Raw genomic sequence first — 24,704 nt, 5'->3', positions numbered from 1 at the left:
GATTAATCCAGTCTCTATCATCACACCCCACCTCCCTCAAATCCATTTTAATATTATCCTCCCATCTACGTCTCGGCCTCCCTAAAGGTCTTTTTCCCCTCCGGTCTCCCAACTAACACTCTATATGCATTTCTGGATTCGCCCATACGTGCTACATGCCCTGCCCATCTCAAACGTCTGGATTTTAAGTTCCTAATTATGTTAGGTGAAGAATACAATGCGTGCAGTTCTGTGTTGTGTAACTTTCTCCATTCTCCTGTATCTTCATCCCGCTTAGCCCCAAAAATTTTCCTAAGTACCTTATTCTCAAACACCCTTAACCTATGTTCCTCTCTCAGAGTGAGAGTCCAAGTTTCACAACCATACAGAACAACCGGTAATATAACTGTTTTATAAATTCTAACTTTCAGATTTTTGGACAGCAGACTGGATGATAAGAGCTTCTCAACCGAATAATAACAGGCATTTCCCATATTTATTCTGCGTTTAATTTCCTCCCGAGTGTCATTTATATTTGTTACTGTTGCTCCAAGATATTACTCTAAACATATTTGCACGTTTTTCCTTACATTCTGTATATTAAAAATTAGTGCAATACTTAAACTGAGAAGAATGTGAAAATTAAAGTTATTGTAAAAAAACGCATCCCAAATTCGCACTGTCAACAAAGAATATCACGGGATCTGTCCGACATCGATCCTTGTACTGTCCTCAGTTTTTTGTTGCGAGTGGTGACGTCTACAGCTTAATGTCGTCAGCTGGCATCGGCCCTGATTAACACAGTCATGCAGTTCTCTCCAAGCGGCGTAAAATTATAGATTGATTGAAGCTCGGGGCGAACATGAAATATTGAGACGCAGGCTATAGCCTACTCGTAATTAGTAACGTAACGTTACACTGAGAGAGGTGAAGTTACGGAGGCACAAAGAGGTCGAGGGCGTCATGATCTGTGTCAGAACACGGGCGACGGGTCTTCTCCACAGTCATTTGCAGAGCGGGCACACAGGCATATACAATACTATTGGTAGTAGTAGAAAAATGAATAAAAACAGGCTACAATGTCAGGGGACAAAGAATTGAATTCTCTTTATTATTTCTTCTATATTTTTTATGATTAATGATTATGCGCTATCATGGCATTAGTGGACAGAAGGCAAATAGTTGCAGTTAGATTTTTAGAATCTTTAGCTTTAAGATGGGTGGGTATGGATACCTTTGAAGCCACCGGCGTGGCTCAGTCGGTTAAGGCGCTTGTCTGCCGGTCTGAAGTTGCGCTCGGGCACGGGTTCGATCTCTGCTTGGGCTGATTACCTGGTTGGGTTTTTCCGAGGTTTTCCCCAACCGTAAGGTGAATACCAGGTAATCTATGGCGAATCCTCGGCCTCAACTCGCCAAATACCATCTCGCTATTACCAATCCCAACGAAGCTAAATAACCTAGTAGTTTATACAGCGTCCTTAAATAACCAACTAAAAAAATATACCTTTGCGATTCAGTACAAAAATTTAGTTCAGCATTTCTAGGCTTTTAGTGTTCAGAGTGGAATAAAAATTTCCATGGTTGTATAATAAATCATTGTGAATTCAGTAGTAGCCTATAAAAGACTATTAATTATTGGTTTTTAATCCAGGTGTAAAAGAAAGGTCCTAACTGATAACTTGTTTTCCAACATTGCTAAATGTATCTCAATCTTCAGGTGTACATTACTTGCTACAATCTACACTCGTATACTTTGTACTTTTTTAAGTTTTCAAGTAATGTATATTGTAAATTTTAAAGCAACATTTAGGTAATTATTTCACCCTTAGTGAAACAGAAAAAATATTTAACTTTGATTAACAATTTTTGCCATTTTTTAAACATGCACATACATTTTTTCTCGTGCTGTATGTGAGATATTCTCAAACCCGTAGGTCTACTTTGTAGAACACAGACTGCAGAAAACACTGTAAAAATTGAATGGAAATAGATTCAGTACTTTCAGAGAAAAATGCACTTAAATTTAAAAAAATATTAACTTACAGAAAACGGCATTTTAGAAAAAAGATGTATGAATTACACACGCCCCCAATTACAAAGAGGCTATTTAAAGATCTTATCTGTGGAGGTACCACCCACAACTGTTTCAAAGAGCCTACTTGTTTTAAACACAAAACAAGAAATCGGATTTTTGATGCCTAATCGCTGCCCAGTCACCTTAATTTCTTTGGAAGATAAAAATTGTAGCTAGAAGTCCTGTGTTATAGTTAAGACAGCTAAAATATTAGTTGCCGTGAATGGTAAGACTTCAGATACAATTTAAAGGCGATTTCTTCCTTCGTCGTTCAAGTTACTATTCAACTCTACAGCCAGCATTAAGGATTCACAATTATGCACAAATTCGTCCTGTCCATCCATCCATCCCTATGAATATACATTTATTTCTTTGCTAATTTCTAAGATACTACACTATTAATTTAAAACAGAAGCAAAGAATATTCAGTCACGATCAGAGAATCAAACGAAAAAATCCCAGGAAGAAAGGCTGCCATTCCATGTTGGTTTGTAAGCGAACACAAATATCCAGTTAATGGAGAAAAAACACAAACCACATAAATATTTTTTTAAATGTCGGGAATGTAAACAACAATGTTACGATATACCCGTAATAATGGGGTATTCCTATTTCTTTTTTTACAGATGCTAAAATGAGGTTAGGTGTTTCAGTATCAGCTCCAGGCATGTTGCCCGTAAGGCGTAAACCGGTTTGAAATATACGAGTAACTAGCCTAGACTGTTTATTTTCTTTCTACGAATTGTAAAACCCGATAATTAAAGTATTATGCTAATTAAAGGGATTTATTTAGAGGCATACTTTATCATTTCATCATTGGAAACCTCACACACGAAATTTCCACAGATAAAACGGCATGCTACATAATGGTAGTAAAAAAGGAAGCGGTTGAAAACAACTGAAAGATCAATCTATACGGTTTTTAAGCGAATTGTTGCGTAATTCTGTGTTATCTTTCATCTCATGGGAACTTTACGGCTTCTGTACACAATATATTATTAGATTTGTCTCATAATTCAAGACCTCTACGTTGCAACCGTGTGGGATATAAAAAGCGAAGCTATGGCGATGTAAATATGTCTTTGTATTACGTAGTATCTGAAAGATCGACCATCGGTAGGTAAAGGGGGCAGTGACGGCAACTTTTTTCACTCATCCGTTGTGCCGGTTGCAGTTCGGAACTATGAATTTATCTCATTCTAAAGCAATTACATTTTAAACTAAACTACCAACAATGATATAAATACTAAAGATCGCTAGGTAACGACACCATATTAGTAAAAAACGAGGTAGCCCATATTACCACTCCTAGCCCATATTTCCACCTTCTCCTCTATTGGCTACACCTCATATAAATATATATAAATATACACATTGATCTCTCTACACAGTCTATTATACAATGATACATATACTGAATATTAGCCTATATGGGTTGTCTAGGATCAAACTACACTTTCTCCAAATTATGAAATATGGAGTGAAGGTATGTTGCAGTATAGAATTTTGCAGGGAATGTGATAAACTGCTCGTTTGGTGTCAGATTGGAAATTATCTGCCTTAACTTTAGTAGTAAAATCACCGTGTGGAGTCTAACTGCACTAGTTTTTCGTCTTTTCTGACAAATCACATTTTTGGATAAAGTGCAGTTTGATTTTAGGCGACTCATACAATAAGAACTTACTTATTTTTTTTTAATCCTTGCATGTATGTATATCAATATTTGGTGAGATTTTCTTGACATTCACAAGAAAAATACAGAAGGTGTAAAAACTAATTAAAAAAACTTAATTTTTTTGCCATTTAATATACATGTTTCTTGCAAATGTGACAAACTGTTTCGGACAAAAGTGGGCTATAATTAAAATCGATATATGATAGTCTACTCTCGACAATCTGACTTACTTACTTCCTTACTGGCTTTTAAGGAACCCGGAGGTTCATTGCCACCCTCACATAAGCCCACCATTGATCCCTATTCTGAGCTAGATTAATCCATTAAGTTGTAAAAACTAATTTAAAAAAAAGAACTTGATTTTTTGCCAATTAATATATTTGTTTTTTTCAAAGGTGGCAAACTGTTTCAGACAAAAGTGGGCTATAATTAAAATCGATATAGGATAGTCTACTCTCAACAATCTGACTTACTTACTGGCTTTTAAGGAACCCGGAGATTCATTGCCGCCCTCACATAAGCCCGCCATTGGTCCCTATCCTGAGCAAGATTAATCCATTCAGCTGTAAAAACTAATTAAAAAAAACTTAATTTTTTGCCAATTAATATATTTGTTTTTTGCAAATGTGGCAAACTGTTTCAGACAAAAGTGGGCTATAATTAAAATCGATATAGGATAGTCTACTCTCAACAATCTGACTTACTTACTTACTTACTGGCTTTTAAGGAACCCGGAGGTTCATTGCCGCCCTCACATAAGCCCACCATTGAACCCTATTCTGAGCTAGATTAATCCATTAAGCTGTAAAAACTAATTTAAAAAAAAACTTGATTTTTTGCCAATTAATATATTTGTTTTTTTCAAATGTGGCAAACTGTTTCAGACAAAAGTGGGCTATAATTAAAATCGATATAGGATAGTCTACTCTCAACAATCTGACTTACTTACTTACTTACTGGCTTTTAAGGAACCCGGAGGTTCATTGCCGCCCTCACATAAGCCCGCCATTGGTCCCTATCCTGAGCAAGATTAATCCATTCAGCTGTAAAAACTAATTTAAAAAAACTTAATTTTTTGCCAATTAATATATTTGTTTTTTGAAATGTGGCAAACTGTTTCAGACAAAAGTGGGCTATAATTAAAATCGATATAGGATAGTCTACTCTCAACAATCTGACTTACTTACTTACTGGCTTTTAAGGAATCCGGAGGTTTATTGCCGCCCTCACATAAGCCCGCCATTGGTCCCTATCCTGAGCAAGATTAATCCATTCTCTATCATGACTTACATACAGTAATTCAAATTTGAGCTTTTGTGAGTTGTTTCATTTGAGTACAGGTAGGTTTAGAGTCTAGACTACACAAGTCTGGAGGTAGACCATGACGACTTAGAGGAAGACCGTGAAATCCAAGGACTGACATATACGTGATTTTAAGCGACATGAGGTCAGAAAATGGACACGTTATTGTCAGTGGTTTAAGGGCCAACAGCACGAGAGTAAGGGATAGGATGACCTGCCGTAGTAGATATAATTTGTTCATGAAGCTCTCTTTGAATGACTGGGACATTCTGCAAACAAAATCTGGATGTAGAAAATACAATAACTACGATGTTTTAAAATTCAATGCTTGCCGTCATGTGCGACTAGTATGCCTATTTAAATTACTAAATAATTTCAGTAACAAAATAATAAATAATTTGGGCACATAAATTTTATGCTCTTAAGAATCTCACTTTCTAACCTCTCCTCGCATTACGAGCCGCCGCTGGTCGTTAACTAGCAAAGCAAATAGAGCAAGTTGTCTCAGACGTTATCAGATATATTAGAGTAGTGTAGTAATTTAGTTGCAGACTATAAAATCAATGCGTAATAGGCAAGTCCTCTTTAATTTCAACATCAAAGTCCCTCGACTGGGATAGTCACGTGACTTGCTAACGATTTGCGTAGGCAAGGAAACGTTCAAAGTGAACTGAGCCAAGGGGGCTTTGTGTTTGTTAACATCAGCTTCTAAGAAGCCGCTGGCAGTAATATAGCCTGGTTTTCAAACGTACAAGCAACAAATCAATTATTTAATCTTCCTGACCATTTCGCTTATGCAATCAGTGATCAACCTCGCTTAAGAATTCCTTCAGTTTAAAGCAATCAACGTCATCTACCAGTATGTATAATATTGTCGAAATAATTTTGTCGCAACTGATTCGCAATTGTCTGCATATTGTCGCACCTGATTCGCAATTGTTCCTGATTAGTACGGGGGAATATTTAGAAGGCAGTGACAATTGTTCCTTACTTATGTAGAAATAACAAGGAACATCATAATCTCATTATAAACAAACTACGAAACAACAATCAACATCATCATCTTCAAATACTTTTGTGCGAGATCGTGCGTATTTGCTTGCTTTCCGCACAAAACCAATACGCGGTAAGAGTGAAATACCACATTCAGTATTCCCAACGTAACACACATAACAATTTCCCTCTTCTTACCGCTTAAGCGCCATATTCATTTTACTGCTTTAGGCTTTTAACATATTATTTTTAGAGACGTTTAACATAGTAATAATTATAAATTGGAAACTTACCACTGCAATTTCACCTAAATTGCACTGTTAATTATTGTTTTTAAATATTTGCAAAAATTAAGTAAACTCTACAACACCACAATAGTAATATACGGTACGTTACAAGAGCGGTATGTTGACGTTTTCATGTTCGAGGAAAAGATGGAAAAAGCGAAAAGTAGTTGAGCTTTTTTTAATTTCCAAGAACACGAAAACAAACATACCGCTCGTGTATAGTACATTATTTTGTGCGAAGATCATTTATTACATACCTGAAAGAGGAATTTCTAATTAGTTACAATGAAATCTCCATCTTGGTTTCTGTTCAATGACGGCAACTTTGGAAAATAAATATATCTATCTTCAAGGTAAAAAAATATGGCACAGGACATAACATTTTACGAAATGAAGTCAATAAATTGTGGGAACTAATGAACTAGAAAACAAAATGATACAATTTGAAACTGATATAGGTCCCATTCAAACGCATAGCGTTTCCCCTTGTACGTAACAGGGAAGTAATAATTTAAGACGTCTATAAGTCAAGTATTTCGATTCCGCGGAAACTAGAACAGAAATTATGTATTCAATAAGAGTTCAGTCTTGCCAAATATTGCATAGAATTAACCTCAGAACATGGAGAAAAACTAAGGTGAAGAAAGATAAATATCCCTTCCGAAAAGGAACCGAAACTATAAAAAATAATGATGTAGTATAAAGACTGGTATTAGAGGAATTCTGCAATATCAAATTATACCAGAATTCGTTCAGTTTTCACTGCAACTTTGCTTCACCTTTGTGCTTTCACTTCTTGCAATTTGTGCGAGAAACATATAAAAAGATGAATGTATGTCACGCTCACCTTATAACAGAGCCGCTGCACTGATAAATTATGCAGCTATTTCGTGTGGCATAATTCTTGCTTTTTTGTGAGTGGTAATGGAATACTTGTTTACATAGAATGTAATACAACAACACTATATGGAAAATAATCCCTACCGAACGGAATGAGAAGTATTCCAGCCAACATATTACGTAATAACACGAACTCCAGAGACAATTACAACGGAAACGAGCACTTCTGATTCACCAGACACGCCAGAAGTGACAAAAAATGCTGAAATATTCATGAAAATCTAATATCAACTCAAATGTCAGCACAACTTGGGATATTAACATTCATGAACTGTAGCGATCTTTATTTATTCGAAGTTCTCATTAACATGAAGCAAGAACAGGAGAATTCTCACACTGAGAGAGGATTTCTACAGAAATTGCGTCAGTGCTCGATAATTATTTGCATTCGAACTTCAGTATTTCAAATATTTTATTCTTGCATTTGTAAAAAAACATGTCTAGACAGGTCTCCATGGAGATATTAAAAAGATGACTGCATTTTAAAATAACGTAATACGTTAAAAGGGATGAATTTGCAATTCATTTTCTATTTTCAGATATGTCTAGTAATATAATGAAATAAATGTATATAAATTTCAACCATAAGACACATCTGTTTGCAAATGTTTATTTGCTATATGAATATAGAATATATTAACGTTTTCCCCTTATTGGGCATCCTCAGATATAGTAAAATGTGTTGTCTTAACCTTGATCAAATTAAGCAAATAACAAATGAGCAATATATTATACATGGTGTTGGATCTTCATGAGCTATATGTATAAAACTATAAATAAATTTTGGAGGATAATTAATTTCAATATGATGCAAATTTTAAAATTAAAATTGATTGTGTATACATATAACTCATGTTACAGTATGAATACAAATTAATCAATTAGAATTATACGAATTGTCAGTAATGTTAAAATGAATTATGAATAAAATGAATAAAATAAATTAGCTTAAAAGAGAATGAATTAAAATTCAGAATATTCGAAGAATGAAATGTCTTGAGGTACTATACACAATGTTGATGTTGTGTTGTGACTGATGGATCTTATATTGTCGATTGGTTGTGATGATACGTGTAGAATTTTCAATCGTGCCGTATACGTTCGCTTGTGACCTGAATGTTATCTGACATTGATGCAAATAGTGGTTGTTATTGATCATTTGGATCTAAAATATTATATCTGATATTAATAACATACAGATGATTATCATTGATGATTGCTATGTGTGATCAAAGTTGTGTGTGAAAAGATGATTTATATGTATATGTCTTGATGTTTGTATAAGTGTGTTGGTGGTTTGAAGCAAGCTTTCGTTCTTCCTCTTCCAAAAGTCAAAGTTCCCACCGACCCGAACGACTATAGACCAATCAGTATCCTGCCAGCCATGTCAAAAGCACTGGAAAGAATCGTACACAGACAAATTACTAACTACATGAACGAACACAAACTATTCGACAAGTATCAGTCAGGTTTCAGAGCTGGACACAACACAAGCACTGCTCTACTTAAAGTGACAGAAGACATTCGTGAAGCAATCGACTCTAATAAAGTAACAATACTAACACTTCTTGACCTTAGCAAAGCTTTCAACTCTGTAAATTTCGACCTGCTCACCCATAAATTGAGAAATCTGCATTTGTCAGAGACTGCTGTGAGTTGGTTCGAATCCTACTTACGGGAAAGACAACAATGTGTTGTATCCGGGAATCGAAGCTCTTCCTGGTTTAACATAACATCAGGTATACCACAGGGTTCGGTACTCGGACCATTGTTGTTCACGATATATGTCAGTGATATTACATCTCATGTAAGGCATTGTAACTATCACTTGTATGCTGACGACCTTCAATGCTACATCTCTTCCCGCTTAGATCGAATAAATGACGCTATAGATAAATTGAACAAAGACATTGACTCGATTGTGACATGGACAAAGAAATTCCATCTTAATATCAATCCTGGAAAGACACAAGCAATCATATTAGGACACAAACGGCAAACCGACGCTGTAAAGCACCTCGACATTTCCCCCGTTAAAGTAAGTACAGTGCATATCCCTTTCAGTTCTTCGGTAAAAAATCTTGGCATTCACATGGATAATAATCTCAACTGGGACATGCAAATCACAGAAACCTGCAGAAAAGTATATTCTATTATTCATGTGCTAAAAAGGATAAATGTTCATCTTCCCTCTTGCTTAAAAAAGTCCCTTGTGCAGACCCTTGTATTTCCCCATTTTGACTATGCTGACATTTTACTGACTGACCTTTCCAGCGACAACAAAATGAAACTTCAACGTGCTCATAATTTGTGTGTACGTTTTGTAAGCAATGTTCGTAAATATGATCATATTACCCCATCCCTGGAAGCAATAGGTTGGGTTAAACTAGATAAGAAAAGAAATTTACATTCACTTCTCTTTCTCTTCGAAATCTTGAACTCTTCTATTCCTTCGTACCTGTCGTCTCGCTTCACTTACCTTTCTTCCCACCACAATCTGAACACACGCTCTCGCCATGAAACAATACTAACAATACCATCCCATCGCACCTCCTCATACTCATCCTCTTTCACAATGTTCACTAGAATATACCTTACGTATATAGAAAGGTTAACTGACCACGGGAGATATTCATGGGCACGTGCATCAATGTCTGTTAAAAATGTAGTAACCATGGTTTAGGTTAAAATATAATTTCTGTGCACCATTCATAATCACCGGTTACCTAAACATTGTTGGCTGATACCTCATTTAACCAGGGTAAAGTCTGTAATGGTACACTGTTTCTACAAAATGACGAAAGGAAAACATCCATACCTCTGCAAAGTTGATAATCAACGTCTAAAAACGACTGCGCTTACTCCGTTCTACATAAAAACGAACGTATCCTATATTTTCGCGTTGCATTTGTTTGCCTTTGGGCGCTGTTAAATTTACGGGTTGCATTTCTTTGTTGCTCAGTTCCGTTAGGTTAGAATCGTACAAAATGGAAAATTAAAAGCGAAAATAATTATATCCCAATTTGAATCTGAAGTATTCATAAATTTCATTACTAGATTTAAATATGAGGAATCATTTAATTAAATTAAAAAAAAAAAAGAGAGAGACGCTACATTACTTAAGGTGACATGCATTTACTTAGCCGAGTTATTCCCTTGGTTTGAATTGTAACTGATTTTAAAATAGCTTGTAAGAGGGTCTTAGACTACAAATGTTCAGTTTAATGTAGTTCTGTTTATAAGTATGAATAAGGGTGTAATTGTTTGTCTTATTTGAACTGTTGTATCAGTGAAGCGTGGTGAGTCAGTGAAGTTATGGTTTTACAGTGCAGTGAATAGTTTTGATCAGTGTTAATTTATAGTGTGTCGTATGGTGTCAGTGAAACGTGTTATATATGTCAGTGAAATGTGTTCTAAAGTGTCAGTGAAATGTGTCATAGTGCCGGTGCAGTGAGTGAGAAGAGAGAAGTGAAAGATTATCAGTATCAATGTGAAACTTATGTAAGGCCTATACATATGTACTGTTTGTTTTATTTGAACTGTTGTATCAGTGAAACGTGGTGAGTCAGTGAAGTTATGGTTTTACAGTGCAGTGAATAGTTCCGATCAGTGATAATTTATAGTGTCAATGAAATGTGTTCTATAGTGTCAGTGAAATGTTATATATGTCAGTGAAATGTGTTCTAAAGTGTCAGTGAAATGTGTCATAGTGCCAGTGAAGTGAGTGAGAAGAGAGTGAAGTGAAAGATTATCAGTATCAATGTGAAACTTATGTAAGGCCTATACATATGTGGCTTGTAATAGAAAATTAGGTTCACTTATTAATTAGGTTATTTTATGTATTATTATTATTAATGTAATTATTGTGTATTATTTGTACTGTGTATTTTAATTGTATTGTGTATTATTTTTTTTGTGTGTAATAAAGTTACCACTGCCACCGGGTGTTTGACCACTTGCAGTGTAAATAAATACTTACATTAATTCATGTATAAGTTAGACGTAACGTAATGTGTATTTTTTAATATTGCAATATTTTACCCTTATACTATGTCTAATGGAAGTGTGAAGAGGAAAAATAGCAAAAATAGTAACTATGAGCAGTGAAAGTAAAGCTAAAGTCGCGACGCTGTTATTCCCGGCGTGACTCCTTCTCTTTGCTTACGAGGAAGTGAAGGGTCTATAAAGTCTAGGTAGATAGTATCGTTCGCCATTTTTGTTCTTTCGTTGCCGAGCTACCATACGAGGAATCTATTTGCCACACCGTTAAACATTATCATGTCATAGCTCTTACGATAATAAATCAAACGCACTGTAATTCAGCAAATAATTGAGCGGCAAATAACGTCTTCGTGTGCTTTCTGCGAACGCCAACGAAAGAGCCAAAATGGCGGGCGATTATATTAATTATTTATCGAGCCTTAAGAAATGAATAACGTCTTCATCAGCGAATCACAAGACGCACACGTTTAAATGTAGCAGACCTGCAACGCGATTGGCTGCCGGAAATTAGAGCGACGGGACTATAGCAGCAATTTGCAATGGGTTAAGAATTCCATCGATTCACAGAACTATGTTGATTGCCATTGACAACTTTGCAGAATCGACAGATTTGAAGTGTCATCTGAACATCGCTAATTGACCCCGTCGACTTTACATTCTCAGAGTATGTCACTCTGATTTTCCGTTCATAATTGATTACGCACTGATCGCGTGGGGAGGTCTCTGAAGGCTGGTGTACGGTGTGGAGCTCACCAATACAAATCTTATGAATAAATTACGAACTACGCAAAGTGTCGAACAATGTCAAACGCATTTTTTGCGCACTGCATATCAAATGATGGTAACTAACAAGTTCTCAGTGACGGCAGAAACTACTATATGTCAATCCACAAAGAGCTTGTGACAAGGCATTTGATCAATTATTTGTGAAAGCATCTAGTTATGAACACTACTAAAATAAATCCGTGACTGGCAGAGGACAGATTCATCGCTGCATGTAAGCCATAATAAGCATATTTGGTCTTAGAATAAGCTATTTATGTCAGTTGTAAATGTCATTGTCTGTTATGTCAGCAACAGAGTTGGTGTCATACTCTCCCAACTTCATACGGAAGTTTCCTGATATGTCCGTTTGGCATCGAAGTCAGGAAGAGGCCGAACGATTCAAGGGAAGGAGGTACAAATAATCGTAGAGACTATGGGTGTTATAAACAGTTAGTGGAGAAAGTATGAAAAGTACACATCGCGTAATAGTGAAGATAATGTGAGTAGTAACTGTAGACGTATTACGTAGCAAGAGTAATAGCAGTAGTAATAGAATCAGCAGCAGTAGCAAAGAGAGCCTGCGTAGTAGAGCTAGTATTAGTAGTAATTGCAGAGTTAGCATAAGTAGTAGTTGAAGAGGTAGCATGAGTGGTAGTTAAAGAGTTAGCATAAGTAGTAGTTGAAGAGGTAGCATGAGTGGTAGTTAAAGAGTTGGCATAAGTAGTAGTTGAAGAGGTAGCATAAGTGGTAGTTAAAGAGTTGGCATAAGTAGTAGTTGAAGAGGTAGCATGAGTGGTAGTTAAAGAGTTGGCATAAGTAGTAGTTGAAGAGGTAGCATGAGTGGTAGTTAAAGAGTTGGCATAAGTAGTAGTTGAAGAGGTAGCATGAGTGGTAGTTAAAGAGTTAGCATAAGTAGTAGTTGAAGAGGTAGCATGAGTGGTAGTTAAAGAGTTGGCATAAGTAGTAGTTGAAGAGGTAGCATGAGTGGTAGTTAAAGAGTTGGCATAAGTAGGCCTAGTAGTTGAAGAGGTAGCATGAGTGGTAGTTAAAGAGTTAGCATAAGTAGTAGTTGAAGAGGTAGCATGAGTAGTAGTTGAAGAGGTAGCATGAATGGTAGTTAAAGAGTTAGGATAAGTAGTAGTTGAAGAGGTAGCATGAGTAGTAGTTGAAGAGGTAGTATGAGTAGTAGTTGAAGAGGTAGCATGAGTAGTAGTTGAAGAGGTAGCATGAATGGTAGTTAAAGAGTTAGCATAAGTAGTAGTTGAAGAGGTAGCATGAGTAGTAGTTGAAGAGGTAGTATGAGTAGTAGTTGAAGAGGTAGCATAAGTAGTAGTTGAAGAGGTAGCATGAATGGTAGTTAAAGAGTTAGCATAAGTAGTAGCTAAAGAGTTAGCATAAGTAGTAGTTGAAGAGGTAGCATGAGTAGTAGTTGAAGAAGTAGTATGAGTAGTAGTTGAAGAGGTAGAATGAGTAGTAGTTAAAGAGGTCACATGAACAATTGTTGAAAACGCAGCATGAATAGTTGTAGAAGAGGTAGCAGAGGAAGTAGTTGAAGAAATAGTATGAATGAGTTGTAGTTGAGACATGAATAGTAGTTGAAGAGGTAACATGAGTAGTAGTTGAAGAGGTAGCATGAGTAGTAGTTGAAGAGGTAGCATAAGTAGTAGTTGAAGAGGTAGTATGAGTAGTGGTTGAAGAGGTAGCATGAGTAGTACTTGAAGAGGTAGCATAAGTAGTAGTTGAAGAGGTAGTATGAGTAATACTTGAAGAGGTAGCATAAGTAGTAGTTGAAGAGGTAGTATGAGTAGTACTTGAAGAGGTAGCATAAGTAGTAGTTGAAGAGGTAGCATAAGTAGTAGTTGAAGAGGTAGTATGATTAGTGGTTGAAGAGGTAGCATGAGTAGTAGTTAAAGAGGTAGTATGCGTAGTACTTGAAGAGGTAGCATAAGTAGTAGTTGAAGAGGTAGCATAAGTAGTAGTTGAAGAGGTAGTATGAGTAGTGGTTGAAGAGGTAGCATGAGTAGTACTTGAAGAGGTAGCATAAGTAGTAGTTGAAGAGGTAGCATAAGTAGTAGTTGAAGAGGTAGTATGAGTAGTGGTTGAAGAGGTAGCATGAGTAGTACTTGAAGAGGTAGCATAAGTAGTAGTTGAAGAGGTAGCATAAGTAGTAGTTGAAGAGGTAGCATAAGTAGTAGTTGAAGAGGTAGTATGAGTAGTGGTTGAAGAGGTAGAATGAGCAGTAGTTGAAGAGGTAGCATAAGTAGTAGTTGAAGAGGTAGCATGAGTAGTAGTTGAAGAGGTAGTATGAGTAGTGGTTGAAGAGGTAGTATGAGCAGTAGTTGAAGAGGTAGCATGAGTAGTAGTTGAAGAGGCAGCATAAGTAGTAGTTGAAGAGGTAGCATGAGTAGTAGCTGAAGAGGTAGCATAAGTAGTAGTTGAAGAGGTAGAATGAGTAGTAGTTAAAGAGTTGACATGAGGAGTTGTTGAAGAGGTAGCACGGGTAGTAGTTCAAGACGTAACATAGGTAGTAGTATAATTATTGTGAGCAGTTAAAAGTAATAGTGTATTACAATAGGTAAAAATAGAGGTATAGGTAATAGGGGTGATTGTTGTACAGAAAATAATGGAGATGTTAATAGAATTATTAGTAGTAGTAGTTGAGGTGGTACCAGAAGACAGTAATTGTAATAGTAGTGTATGAGAAATTGTAGCAGTAATAGCGAAATCAAGGGAAGCAATAAAGTAATAAGATAAAGAGTAGTGGAAATAGTAACTATTTTGAATCCCGCGAAATCTAAATTTTCACAATTATGTTTTGTTGTGGCGAACCTCGAATCCTTAAGATAAAAACATGGATGTAATACCTTCTTCCAAGTATTTAGAAGGATCCTTAGAGTAACAGGAGTGGTAATCATAGTGGTAGCAGGAGGCCTAATAGCATTAGTAGTAGACACTCTTCTCATAAGCTCCTTGCACGTTTTCCTTAACAAAAGTTTTAATGCTTGCACATATCCTCCGCTATGCGTGCTGAGCAATGCCAACCAGCCCCGCGTCCTTAAATTAAGGATTCTAACGAGCTATATCGTTCTTCATTAGCGTAATGTACCCAAATGAATCGGAATTATAATTATTCTGGAGCAAGGCAAAGCACACGGGAGAGGCGTGCGCAAGCTCCTCGTTGCGTGAGAGGACCCTCAACTTTATTAATGGCTGTCATCTCACATGACGTCACTCACCTGCTCTGTGAACTCGCTGAGGTCTCGCAGGCTGATATTGTACACGATGTTCCTGCAACAAAAACGAAAGGAGAAAGAATTATACACAGGCAACTACCAAGCTCTCCTCTATACTGTTTACTCTGTAAGAAAAATCCTAATGTAAACATAAGCACGTTGCTGTCATACCCGTGATTGGCTCCCAGTCGAAACGCTCACATGACGCAGGAAAATATAGTTCGTATCTGGAAACCATAATCTTGTATTATTTGATAATAAAAAAATTGAATTCTAGTTGTTAAATGCGATGAAACATTTAACTACACTCATGTGTATAACGCTATGTAAAAGAAAAACTACTTTTATATTTTGTTATGTACTATGAACGCGGATGAATACCAACAGTAATACCGAGGTAGTCTGTTCTTGTAAGAAGCTGGCGTCACTTGAGCTCGTAGTTGTTCACGTAAGCAAGTGATACTAGAGTATAATTTCTGCATCCTCGGTGTGTGTGGTTATTAAATATTAGAGTGGAAACCCTCTCAAAAGGGAGAAAAACAAATAGTCTTAAATGTATATAATAAGTTATGTGAGTTTTAATTACAGTAATTATAAAGTACAGTAGAACCTCTATTATCCGTGGTAATGAAGGGGATGAACTCGACGGTTAATCGAAAAAATCGGATAATCCGTATCATAAAATACTTTCGTAAATTAAGTGAATAAGAGCTGAAGTTTCGTAATTTCCTCCGTGATCGGCGGAGATATAGGAATGGTAGGCCTAGTGGTCTCATGTTGTAGATTTACATACCCTACACACTTTATCCTTGATTTTTATTAAATCGCGCACAGTTGTAATATCACTCTCGTATTCTGATGCGAGATGAGCCACAGTTTCTCTTTCCTCAAACCACTGAATTATTTTGCATTTTTTTTCGATACTTATCATAAAAAGTTTTGTGCGAGATCGTGCGTATTTGCTTGTTTTCCGCACAGAACCAATACGCGGTAAGTGTGAAATACCACATTCAGTATTCCCAACGTAACACACATAACAATTTCCCTATTCTTACCGCTTAAGCGCGACATTCATGTTACTGCTTTAGGCTTTTAACATATTATTTTTAGAGACGTTTAACATAGTAATAATTATAAATTGGAAACTTACCACTCCAATTTCACCTAAATTGCAATGTTAATTATTGTTTTTAAATATTTGCAAAAATTAAGTAAAGTCTACTACTCCACGAAACTTATTGCATTCCTGATACAAGTAACATTAAGGAAGCCGTGAAAAAATCAACGAGATTTCAGATGCCGATGTTATTACTGCAATATGTTATATAAATAATATTGTTAAAATATTAAAATGAAAAATAAATCATTACATAACCTTACCGTTTGTTTTAAGTTCGCATTTATAGACTGGGGGAAAAAAAGACAGACGTATATCACGGCCTGCTGGAGTATAGTAAACACAGAAAACATTTTACAGCAATAATGTTGAAGAAAGATATTTTGGTGTTCCGAAGTTGGCGTCATTAAACAGAAACCAACATGGAGATTTCATTGCAACTAATTAGAAATTCGTCTTTCAGGTATGTAATAAACGACCTTCGCACAAAATAATGTACGATACACGAGCGGTATGTTTGTTTTCATGTTCTCGGAAATTAAAAAAGCTCAACTACGTTTCGCTTTTTCAATCTTTTCCTCGACCATGAAAACGTCAACATACCGCTCTTGTAACGTATAGCCTATTACTATTCTTCTGACACTCGTGGAATACATTTTGTATAGAAGTTGTATAGTACGGCAACTTGAATAGTAGACCAAACTGGATAAGTGTTGAGGTTTGTAATAACACTCCCTAGAAAAAATACGAACTAATACAACGTAGTACTTCATATGTTTCTGTCGCAAAAAAAAAAAAAAAGAGTGAGAGAAAGATAGTCGGATAATCCGTCAATCGGTTAATAGGGTGTCGGATAATCGGGGTTCTACTGTAAATGTTTCCTAAGCAAATGAATGCATAGTAATGAGGTTAGGCCTACTTGACGAGTAACGGGAAATGTTTAACATGAAACAGAATGTACAACAGTAGGCGGGAACATGTACTGAGAATCTATGGCGCCAAACAGCGGCCAATGAAGCCTCACTTCAGTCACGTGCTATTGTTTACATTGGGATTTTTCTTACAGCGAAAAGATTATATGCAGAGGGCAGGAAATGGTAGTAACGTGAACAAGGAACTGTGAAAAAGATGAAGTAACCAGCGTAAAACTTCATATGTGAGCTCCAAGTCCTTGTCTCACTTTATGATCGCTTTTTCTTAATAATACAGGTGGGCCAGTCAAACGGAAAGATTTGATGGGAGTATATTTTCATATGCAGAGGGCGGGAATGAATAGCCTATAACTGTCTCTTCTCTACCTACTTATTTTACAATTTATTACCCTTAGGCGGTGACATAACTATCTCCGCGTTCCCTAGTAACCAAGTTGTTTGTCTCTACCAGAGTGCTGCATTGGAGTTAAATCGCTCGCTTGAACCCGGTCGAATGTCGCACGCTCGAGCGAGATAAGATCGGTCGTGATACGTTAGTAATAAATAGAACCACAGTACAAGGTCATCTCACCGATATGACTTATCTTGTATGGAAGGCGACAGATAAGATATACGTATGTTTTACTCACACGGTAAAAATAAGGCTTTATTTTCTGCGTTTATGACAAACGTCTAATGGAACGTAACAAAACAGTAACATGAAGGTATAAATAAAATAGTATGAAAAACTTCGATATACAGTTATTACTCCTAATTAATAATTATTCAATATTTGATTTACCACATATATAATATGATAGGTCCATACATAGTGTTCCGCCTATATACTGCCACAATGTAGAAACGTTTCACAAAATATTATTATATAGCAGTAAATTTATAACAATATTAGTACAGAGATAACGTCAGAGAAAATATAATAAAACGAATAATCATGCTGCACATCTGTTACAGACACAAAGATTGATACACTAATTATCAGGGATTATTATTATTATTATTATTATTATTATTATTATTATTATTACCAGAAAACTTGATACATTTCTTGCATTATCGTGATTTTGCTCTCCGTTTTAATAATACGTAAGTTTTATAGCTTTCAGTAACATAGGCTATACTATATAGCCGCCACTCAGTAAAATATAGAAATCAAAATCTACATCTACTTATATAACCCCAAAACGTTTCACTTTCATATCATCAGTATAGCATTAATATGTATAATTAATGAAAAATAGTCACATCATGGCATTAACTACAATAATATTTCATATCTAATGGTAATAATGTCATCAAACCACCTCAAGTTCTGTAGTTTTTAATATCCAGTACACAGATGTACCCAGAAAATTACACACCACAGAATCGAACCTGTAAATTATTTTTATTAAGTTAAGTTTTTAATAACCAATTTAAATTGAGCTCTAAATATGTCAGCATTCTAGCAGCATTCGTGTAATATTGTTTACTGTAGTGTGTGTTTTGTTTTAGCTAGTTCTCAAAACTGATGACAGATGGATTTTGGAAAATAGGAAAATTATGTTCAAAATTGACATTTTACTGAAAACTACTATTTTTCTGAAAAACTTTGAGTTACAAGGTTCAAAATGAGGGGTCATTTATTAAAATCCGTTCAGACGTTTTCCCGTAATTTCCATTACCAGTTCAAATTATATATATACAGATAGTAACGGAAGCAATAGTAGCAGTACAATATAATCAGTATTTGGAAATCTTTGAAGCTATAAATTCATTTATATCATCCGTAATTGGCAGGCATTTGTCTACGAAATGAATTTCGAAGATAAGGGAATAAATAATGCTGGAAAACCCACAGTGGCGTTCTAACCCATTTAGCATTAAGTAAAAGATTGGAGATGAATTAATAATAGCAATTCAAAGGTAACGCTTCATAAACCCTATTAATGTTTCTGTCGTTTTAAGTGTACGATTCGTAAGCATTTCATGATAAACTGAATAAGTTATGAGATCATATCAAAGGCTCTGTAATGTATTAGAGCAGCTCATAGCTTAAAAACTTTGAAGGGGGGAGGGAAACAAAATGTCAAAGTCAAACACTTGACGAGGTATTTGATACTTTCGGGAAATAGAGATGAAAAGAGTGTTTTAAAACACAGCCTTGGGCGCGTCCTTTAAGTATCTCCCTCCTTATACACCTAGATCAGACACAAAGCTTAAATTAATTTGGCAACTCCCAAAATTCCCGGTATTACAAAGATAAGGTAGCGAAGTCCTTCTATTCTTCAGAGTCACGGTAGCTGTTCTGGGTGTTTAAACAAGAAGATTAAATCGGGGGATTATTAAAATTCCTAGCTTTGGGAAATCAATGTTTCATATTTCAACAGCCTCGGCTGTTTCCTGGAACTTGCCAGTGTCTCCCTCCTCCGTTCTATTTCCTTTTGAACACAAACTAACACAAGTATGGTTACAGTTTCTCATTATTGTCCGAAAACAATGGCGGGCCCACTGCCGGGGCGAGTTCCACAGTTTACTTTCGCCATAGTCCGGCAGATAAGTCCATTGTTCGATTCATTTCAAGGCTTCTCTAATCAGAACTCTGGTGCTCCCATTGTGTCGCAGTTGTATTAGCAACTCGCCGGCGGCTACTCCAGCGGTATTGGAGTCTTTCCTTTCAACAAGTTTATCAGCAATACGGCTCACAGGTGTTCCACCTGCAGACTTGCTAAACAAACAGAGCAACTAGTTGTGTTTATGCATGCATTGAACTGCGAAAGGTATATAGAGTTTGTTTATATGTTGACGCTCTATCAACTGCGACTGGTATGATCTCGAGGGAGTGTCCGAGACTAGGGAACCATCTAGCTGTTTGCTTTGCCATTAGCTGTAGCTAGATATGCCTCTGTAAGGCCATAAACGTCTAGCTAAAACACAATTTGTGCGATATATCCGTGAAGCTGTTTACTGACACGAAGAAGATGCCACGGGCGGACTGGCTAAAGCGACGGGAGCCGAGTTCAAAACCAGAGAACCGAAGCGTTTCTAAAAATATGATTTGAGAGATATATATGTATGTATGTATTTATTAACACTACAATTGGGTATACATCCGGTGGTAGTGATATATAATATACAATAATTACAATTACATGAAATAAAATAAAATAAACGTAAATGAAATAAAATAAAATAAACGTAAATCTATAAATATGCAATAAACCTAAGACTACAAATAAAAACTATTCTATAATAATGCCTACGATAAGCAAAAGTAAATCTAACTTATAAGTACTTCTATTTCACCCAAATATTACCAATTTAAGTAATTACATATCACCTTAATTAATTACATACCAATTTAATTACATATCATCTTAATTAATTACATATCACCTTAATTTATTTACATATCAATTAAATTACATATCGTCTTAATTAATTACATATCAACTTAATTAATTACATATCAACTTAATTAATTATATATCAACTCAATTAATTACATGACAACTTAAATAATTACGCTTCACCTCCAATTAAATTTTCAGTCTAATCTTCTCAACTTTTCCTTAAATGTATTGATTTTAAGAGGACCACCCTGAAAGATTGCCGCAGGTAAGCTGTTCCAGTCTACTATTGTGCGGTTAACAAAGGAAAATTTTGCCGCGTCCGTTCTTTGTTTTCTACATTTAAACTTCCTAATATGATCAATCCTTCCTAAGTATGATGGTGTTGCTAATCTAGCATTGATATCGGTCCATGCTTTGTGTTCCATTTGTGCCTTGACTTAAAAAATGTACAAGGGAGCTAGGATATTGGGAAATGGGACTATTCCTCTTCGTGCCACCCCCACCCATACTCTATCCCTCCTTAAGGGGAGAGGATGGTATTTTTTAAAACTTTTTTTCCTATTTGGTGTAAAATATTAATTTTTTGTATATAGAGAGCTCATAGCTGTGGAAACTCAACCAAATAAAATATTTTGAAAAAAAAAAAAAAATTATTTGGGGGCCCAAATTAAAAAAAAAGAATATACCCAATGCAGGATTGTACTAAAACCGATATATCTAAACCGTCTTTAAGGACAGATTCAAACAATTTTTTGCAATCTATTTGCAAAAGCATGTTCTACAAACTGTCTGTAACAGAATTTTGATATTGGTCCCTACGTTTGTAAAATAAACAATTAAAATTTAATAACAATTTCGATTTCCTTTCTTGCAAATAAACGGAAATGGGACTATTCCTCTTCGTGCCACCCCCACCCATACTCTATCCCTCCTTAACGGGAGAGGATGGTATTTTTTAAAACTTTTTTCCTATTTGGTGTAAAATATTAATTTTTTGTATGTAGAGAGCTCATAGCTGTGGCAACTCAACCAAATAAAATATTTTGAAAAAAAAAAATTATTTGGGCGCCCAAATTTGAAAAAAAATATATACCCAATGCAGGATTGTACTAAAACCGATATATCTAAACCGTCTTTAAAGACAGATTCAAACAATTTTTTCCAATGTATTTGCAAAAGCATGTTCTACAAACTGTCTGTAACAGAATTTTGATATTAGTCCCTACGTTTGTAAAATAAACAATTAAAATTTAATAACAATTTTGATTTCCTTTCTTGCAAACAAACGGACGTATTTTAAAAATGAAATCAATTAACAAAATTCTGTTACAGATAAAAGTTTCCTAACAGTCTAAAGAATGTATGTTATAAATTTCATGCATGTATCTTTAATAGTTCAGAAATTATAACCATTTTTTTTGTCTGGCAATGTAGCAAACAAATGAAGTTACTGGAAACCGATAAAAGCGGGCGTGTGATTTAAAAATCCATAGCGCAGGAAGTTTCAAATGACGTCTCAACATCCGATAAGGGCACAAATACCCACAAAATGTTATGCAATGCATTCCACACATATCAAAGGGTATTTTAAAGAAAAAAAAAATTTGAAAATTTAATTTACCGGAAACAACAATAAAAGTGGGCAATCCATAACGTAGAAAGTTTAAAAACGGCGACTCAACATCCGATAAGGGCACAAATACCCACAAAATGTTATGCTATGCATTCCACACATATCATAGAGTATTTTAAAGATTTTTTTTTTAATTTACCCATTTTTCACCAAAAAATACCATCCTCTCCCCTTAAGGTCTAAACGTTCTTCGAAGGATTGTTTCCGAAACATCTTGACTTCTTTCTAAGTAGCTTGACCGTAAGTAACATTGAAATAAACAGTGTCTATTAAATCCTCTCGCCTTATTATCAGAAATGATACATTTTAGCAACTTCAAATAAGAAAAATTAGCACCTTAAAAATTAGATTTGGCATTTTATAATGTTTTAATGTTATAATGCAGGCCTAGCATTTTCTAGCGTTTTGGAATGAAACATTTTTATGGAAAGTTTTGTGGTAGAAATTCATTGTCATCAGTGTTTTAACAGGTGCACTTTCTATATTTTCCAGATAAAATTCTTGAAAAAATATTATTATTATTTATTGCTAGGAAAAAGATACTTTTTTATATAAAAATCACTCTAGCACCCCCAGAAAGAGTACATACTCGTGCTCAGGGTCACTCAACAAAAGTTTAAGACATTTTATTAAAATAAGAAGCATTAGCAAATTGAAAGTTTGGGAATTTAGCTGTTATCTTGTTATAGAGCCTTGGACCGAAGTTGATACTGTTATTATAAGTTACAATCGTGGTACATTTAGATTCTGTCAAGGATGTTGTTTGATCTTTTTGTTTTATATTTATGTGAAAATAAATTAAATATAGGCCTATTCCGGTTTTAATGTACGAAATTCAGTGAGACATTGTTATAAATTTGTTGGATATTAAATACTTTAAATTCTGAATACAACACGGGATAATCAATAGGTTTATTAAGACATTTTTATTGTTCTTTTCTGTAGCAGTGTTATTGGCATGAGGGAAGTAGGGCCTACTAAAAGCATAAACCTGTCCTATAATACCGTATTGCAATAGGCTATAGCTTGTTCTAATGCGAGGCAATTTAGTCGTAAAGTATGGATAGTCAAGTAATTTCGTAGGATAATAAAATAGTGAATATTTTTTCTTAATCTAATGCAAAGAGAAAGAACATTTTTAGTGTTGGTCGATTATTATTCCGAGGTACTTAACTTGAGGAGAATCAATTAGAATAGGACAGAAGAGCAATTACATTAAAGTAAAGTAAAGGAACATATAAAATTACAGTGAAATGGTGAACATTAACAAACATTCTAAAAAATATGGACCTGCTACCGCAGGGAGGCCGATATGTATATAAAATTAAATTAGTAATCAAGACAAAAATATAATTTTATTTCATTTATAGACACTCATTGAGAGTTTAACATGGAACAGATTTAAATATCACTCTCCTTTAATGTTTCGTCTGTCTGTGACAATTAAATTGAACTTACTAATGTCGTTGTACATCCACGCTATTGATAGGTGATCAGGTACAGTGAATAGCTGCATAGGCAAAGAGTGGAAATTATATTTGCATTGCTAATCAAATGTGCAGGCAGTTAACTTCTGAATTGTCTCTAATACTGGTCATTAAGTTTTTATAAAAATAATCATAACCATATAAAAAACTGAGTCTACAGGACCTACCTATGAAATTCTTGTCTCAGAACCCAACATTTTTTTTCGGAGTTTATGGTACTAATCTGAGGAGCCACTGTTGGATTGAAAAGCTCGTTTACAGATTAAAAAACTTATTTTTTTTTATAAAAAACACAAATAGGTCTCATAAAATCTAATTTCTCAGGAACACATACAGTTCCTATTTTGTACTCAATTTCGCATTTTATAGCGCATTTTAAAATTACTAGAATATTCGTACTTCATATGCTTTAACATAAAATTACTTATTTTAGTAGCATTTGGCCACATTTCCCAATTGGGAAAATCTACCATGTCCACTTATTACCCATCTTGAACGTTTCGCAACAATTGAGATCTTTTAGCGTGTTGAAAGTGACATAACCGTACGAAGTTGTCTTATTATTAAGGCATACCTAAATTAACCATTAAATATGTATAGGAATGGCAAAAAAAAAAACCCGGACCGGACCGACCCTTGCAGCTGATTTCAGAGTCACAGATTCAAATTTTGCTAGTCACAAAACACATCCATCTTGTATAATTAATTGTAACAATGAAATTTATTGCATTTGTTCTATTCTTACCGTCTTTTGTTTCCTTCAATGCCTCAAACTTACAGACGAAAAAACTTTGAGAGTTTTATTTTCATCTGGCATCAATATTACATTTCTACCTCTATTCGGCAAAGATAACTGCGTATTTTTACATTAAATAGCAGTACATACCTCTGGCTTCACTATCCATATTGAAATTACCAGTTTGACACAATACACAGCACAGGATTCTTTTGTATCAGCTACAAGAGTCGGTCCGGTTTTTTTTTGCCACTACT

At 35.2% G+C, this 24,704-nt stretch overlaps 2 protein-coding genes across 11 annotated transcripts in view; both read right to left on the bottom strand.

The window, feature by feature from the left end:
* Window positions 1–24,704, bottom strand: part of LOC138696915 (semaphorin-1A) — a 1,424,789-nt gene that overhangs the window by 306,370 nt on the left and 1,093,715 nt on the right. For all 10 annotated transcript variants that reach the window (XR_011331488.1, XM_069822398.1, XM_069822403.1 and 7 more), the window contains one exon: window positions 15,214–15,265. Coding sequence is in view for 9 of the 10 variants with exons in the window: in XM_069822398.1 (XP_069678499.1) it covers window positions 15,214–15,265 (52 nt within the window). In the remaining variant the exon portion in view is untranslated. The remainder of the gene's footprint in view (window positions 1–15,213; window positions 15,266–24,704) is intronic.
* Window positions 13,015–14,464, bottom strand: LOC138695711 (uncharacterized; the record flags this gene model as incomplete). The annotated part of the gene is made up of 1 exon (XM_069819826.1): window positions 13,015–14,464. A coding segment is annotated over one exon (1,098 nt), but the record flags the coding sequence as incomplete, so codon positions are not given.

This window comes from Periplaneta americana, chromosome 3, assembly GCF_040183065.1.
Source record: "Periplaneta americana isolate PAMFEO1 chromosome 3, P.americana_PAMFEO1_priV1, whole genome shotgun sequence".
Lineage (NCBI taxonomy): Eukaryota > Metazoa > Arthropoda > Insecta > Blattodea > Blattidae > Periplaneta > Periplaneta americana.
Note: the sequence above shows the minus strand (reverse complement) of the source record. Positions and strands in the feature narration are given on the sequence as shown.